Consider the following 2,592-nt stretch of genomic DNA (forward strand, 5'->3'; position numbering starts at 1 on the left):
CACACACACATACACACACAGGCGATGGAGATTAAACACCGTCTTCACAGTCTTATAAAAGCGTGCGTAAATGTGAATTAGCTCTATTATTGCAGTTATCTGTAGCAGGTGGTTGGCACGTTAAGTCTTATAAGGATGAAGAGGGAGTAGCTCGAGGTGAATACAGACCTGGGTAGTTTTTTTTATTTATTATTTTCCTATTTTATGATCATAATCATGAAGCCACAAAAGTCCTGTACAGGCTATAACCCGTCTGCAGGCCCACTTTCAAAAATACAACCGAGAACATAAGCAATAAACTCTCTCCCTCCCTCCCTCTCTCTTTCACACACACACACACGCAGGCACGCACGCGCGCACACACACAACGGCACAGCACAAGAAATATGGGCTCAAACAAAATAGGCTACTATACATGTCAATCCATTCACGCTCTCTCTCTCTCTCTCCCTCTAAGTCTATGTCTCTCTAACACAAAAATGCCTTCTTGCGTAATCAGTCTTGTTGGTTTAAGCCATCAGTTATGAGCTCGGCTGCCCCATAATACAAATAATAGTTTTTTTAAATCACATTCTTTCCAGATTTACAATCCGATCGTGTTGAACCAATCGGGCCTGATCCATATTCACAGGCTGTGTGTGTCACAAACACACAAAGACCACGAACGCGCGCACACACACACACACACACACACACACACACATAAGACACACACATACACACATAAGACACAAAGGCAGCCCAGCTTAAATTTGAAGCACACGGACATCACTTGTGAGATGATTTTGGTATTTGAGTCAGCGGATCAGACAGGCCTGAGAGTTTTGAGATCACACACGCTGTGAAGGTGCTAAATCCGAGTAAAAAACTCCCTTTATCCTCTACACACACACACACACATGCACTGCCCCCCTGCTTTAACCCTATAGGGAACTGGCCACCGTGTAGCCAAATAATCCGGAGACCACAGGCAAGGCAGTAAAAGCAAAAAAAGGCAGTAAAAGTTTAACCCGGGTCAGAGCTGCATGTCTAAAATGAGTCTGTGTGTCTGGAAACAACTACCTCCAACAACTCTTTCCCATCTGCTCTACGCAGGGGTTTCTCATGAAGAGGTCTCTGAGGTTCAGTTCTCTCTCCTCTGCCCCCCCCTTCTCTCCACCACCTCTCGCTTATTTTGGACTGCTTTTTCTCTCTGTCTCTGAGCTCCTACCCCGGCTCTCCTCGTCCATTCTCTCAGTATATGGCCGGGGCAATTAAACCCTAAAGTCATTCACAAGTTTTGGTGCTGCCAATAAAGCCATAAACGTGCTTTTGTCTCCCGCTTTGAACGCAGGAAGCTCTAATTGCCCCGCTTAAACTGCTGCTTTTAAAACCACTTTTCCAACTTTTCTCCCCACTGTTTCTGCTTCTACATTTGCTGTCTTCTCCTCCTGGAGGAGCAGCTCTGCTCCTAACATGGACACTGACCTATGGGGGGGAGGGGGAGGGGGACTCGGCACAATATGTCTCGAATAAGGGAAAAGATTTTTAAAAAAAAACCAGTAGCCACGTCTGTGTGTTTCCTCACCTTGCGGCCTCATCCAGGGGAACAGCTGCGTCGGCGAGGGGCTCTGCTCGGTCCCCTCCGCGTCCTCGCCGCTCAGCCCCGGCGCGCCTCCCAGCTTACAGTCGCTGTACTGGACCAGGTCCGCGTCCTGCGCCCCGAAAAGCGTCTGCCGTTGAAGGGCGTCGTATCCGTAGAAGTTGCCCGGCTCGCCGTGGCATGTGACCGCACAGGGGCTCTGCTGGTACGGGTTACTGGGCAGCGTGGAGGCGCTGTGGTGGTAGAAGTCCTGGATCTGCGGAGCGTGCTGGAAGGTGGCGCCGGAGCCCGGGCCGTACACCACGGTGGGCCGGCTGCCGGCCAGGTCCTGCGCGAAACCGCACTCGTAGTAGTTCGGGCGTAACGAGTCCCCGCTTTTATATTTGGAGAAGAGCGAGTTGACGAAATATGAACTCATCTTTTTGTGTTGTTGTTTATTGTTGTTTCAGTTTGTGTTCGGCTCGGCAGAGACACAGTGGGACTGGAGGAGGCGATCGGCGGCTTTCAATTGTGTTTTCTTTTTTTTTCTGCTTCTGTCGTGCGGTTTGAGGCAGAGAAACACCGACACACACACAGACACGGAGGGGAGGGAGAGAGAGAGAGCGAGGCAGGTCTGCCGCCGGTGTCGGTGACCGTTGTTGTGGTGTTTCCCCTCACGGCCACAACGGACGAGCGGTGTGAGTAACGGTAACGGCAGCCAGCCAGAGCAGTAACAGCCACAGCCACCACGACAACAATAACAACAATCACACCGATTCCATAAAATCTCCAACGAGGAAGAAGAAGAAAAAGAAGAGGAAGGAGAAGAAGAGGGAGAAGTAGAGGAGGAAGGGCTCGTGCGCATCACAATTCCGGTGTTAGCGCTGTAGCGGGAGCCCTGTCGCGCTCTCAAACGGGTTTTCCGTGATTTACTCCTCTGCAAATGAGTTGTTTCATATTTTTTCTCCCTCCCTCTCTCTCTCACTCTCTCTCGCGCGCTCTCTCTCTCTCTCTCTCTCTCTCCTTCTGGC

The 2,592-nt window shown here is 50.5% G+C and overlaps 1 protein-coding gene across 1 annotated transcript in view; it reads right to left on the minus strand.

Annotated features, from left to right (window-relative positions):
• The window catches only part of hoxb8a (homeobox B8a), a gene marked incomplete at its 3' end in the record, with an annotated part of 6,884 nt that extends 4,298 nt beyond the window's left edge, over window positions 1-2,586 (minus strand). The window contains exon 1 of the mRNA XM_035654979.1: window positions 1,568-2,586. Coding sequence (XP_035510872.1) covers window positions 1,568-2,000 — 433 coding nt within the window. The remainder of the gene's footprint in view (window positions 1-1,567) is intronic.
• Between the last annotated feature and the right edge of the window lie 6 nt (window positions 2,587-2,592).

The sequence above is a fragment of the Morone saxatilis genome, unplaced genomic scaffold, assembly GCF_004916995.1.
Source record: "Morone saxatilis isolate NCDOM2014 unplaced genomic scaffold, NCSU_SB_2.0 Contig14, whole genome shotgun sequence".
Classification (NCBI taxonomy): Eukaryota; Metazoa; Chordata; class Actinopteri; family Moronidae; genus Morone; species Morone saxatilis.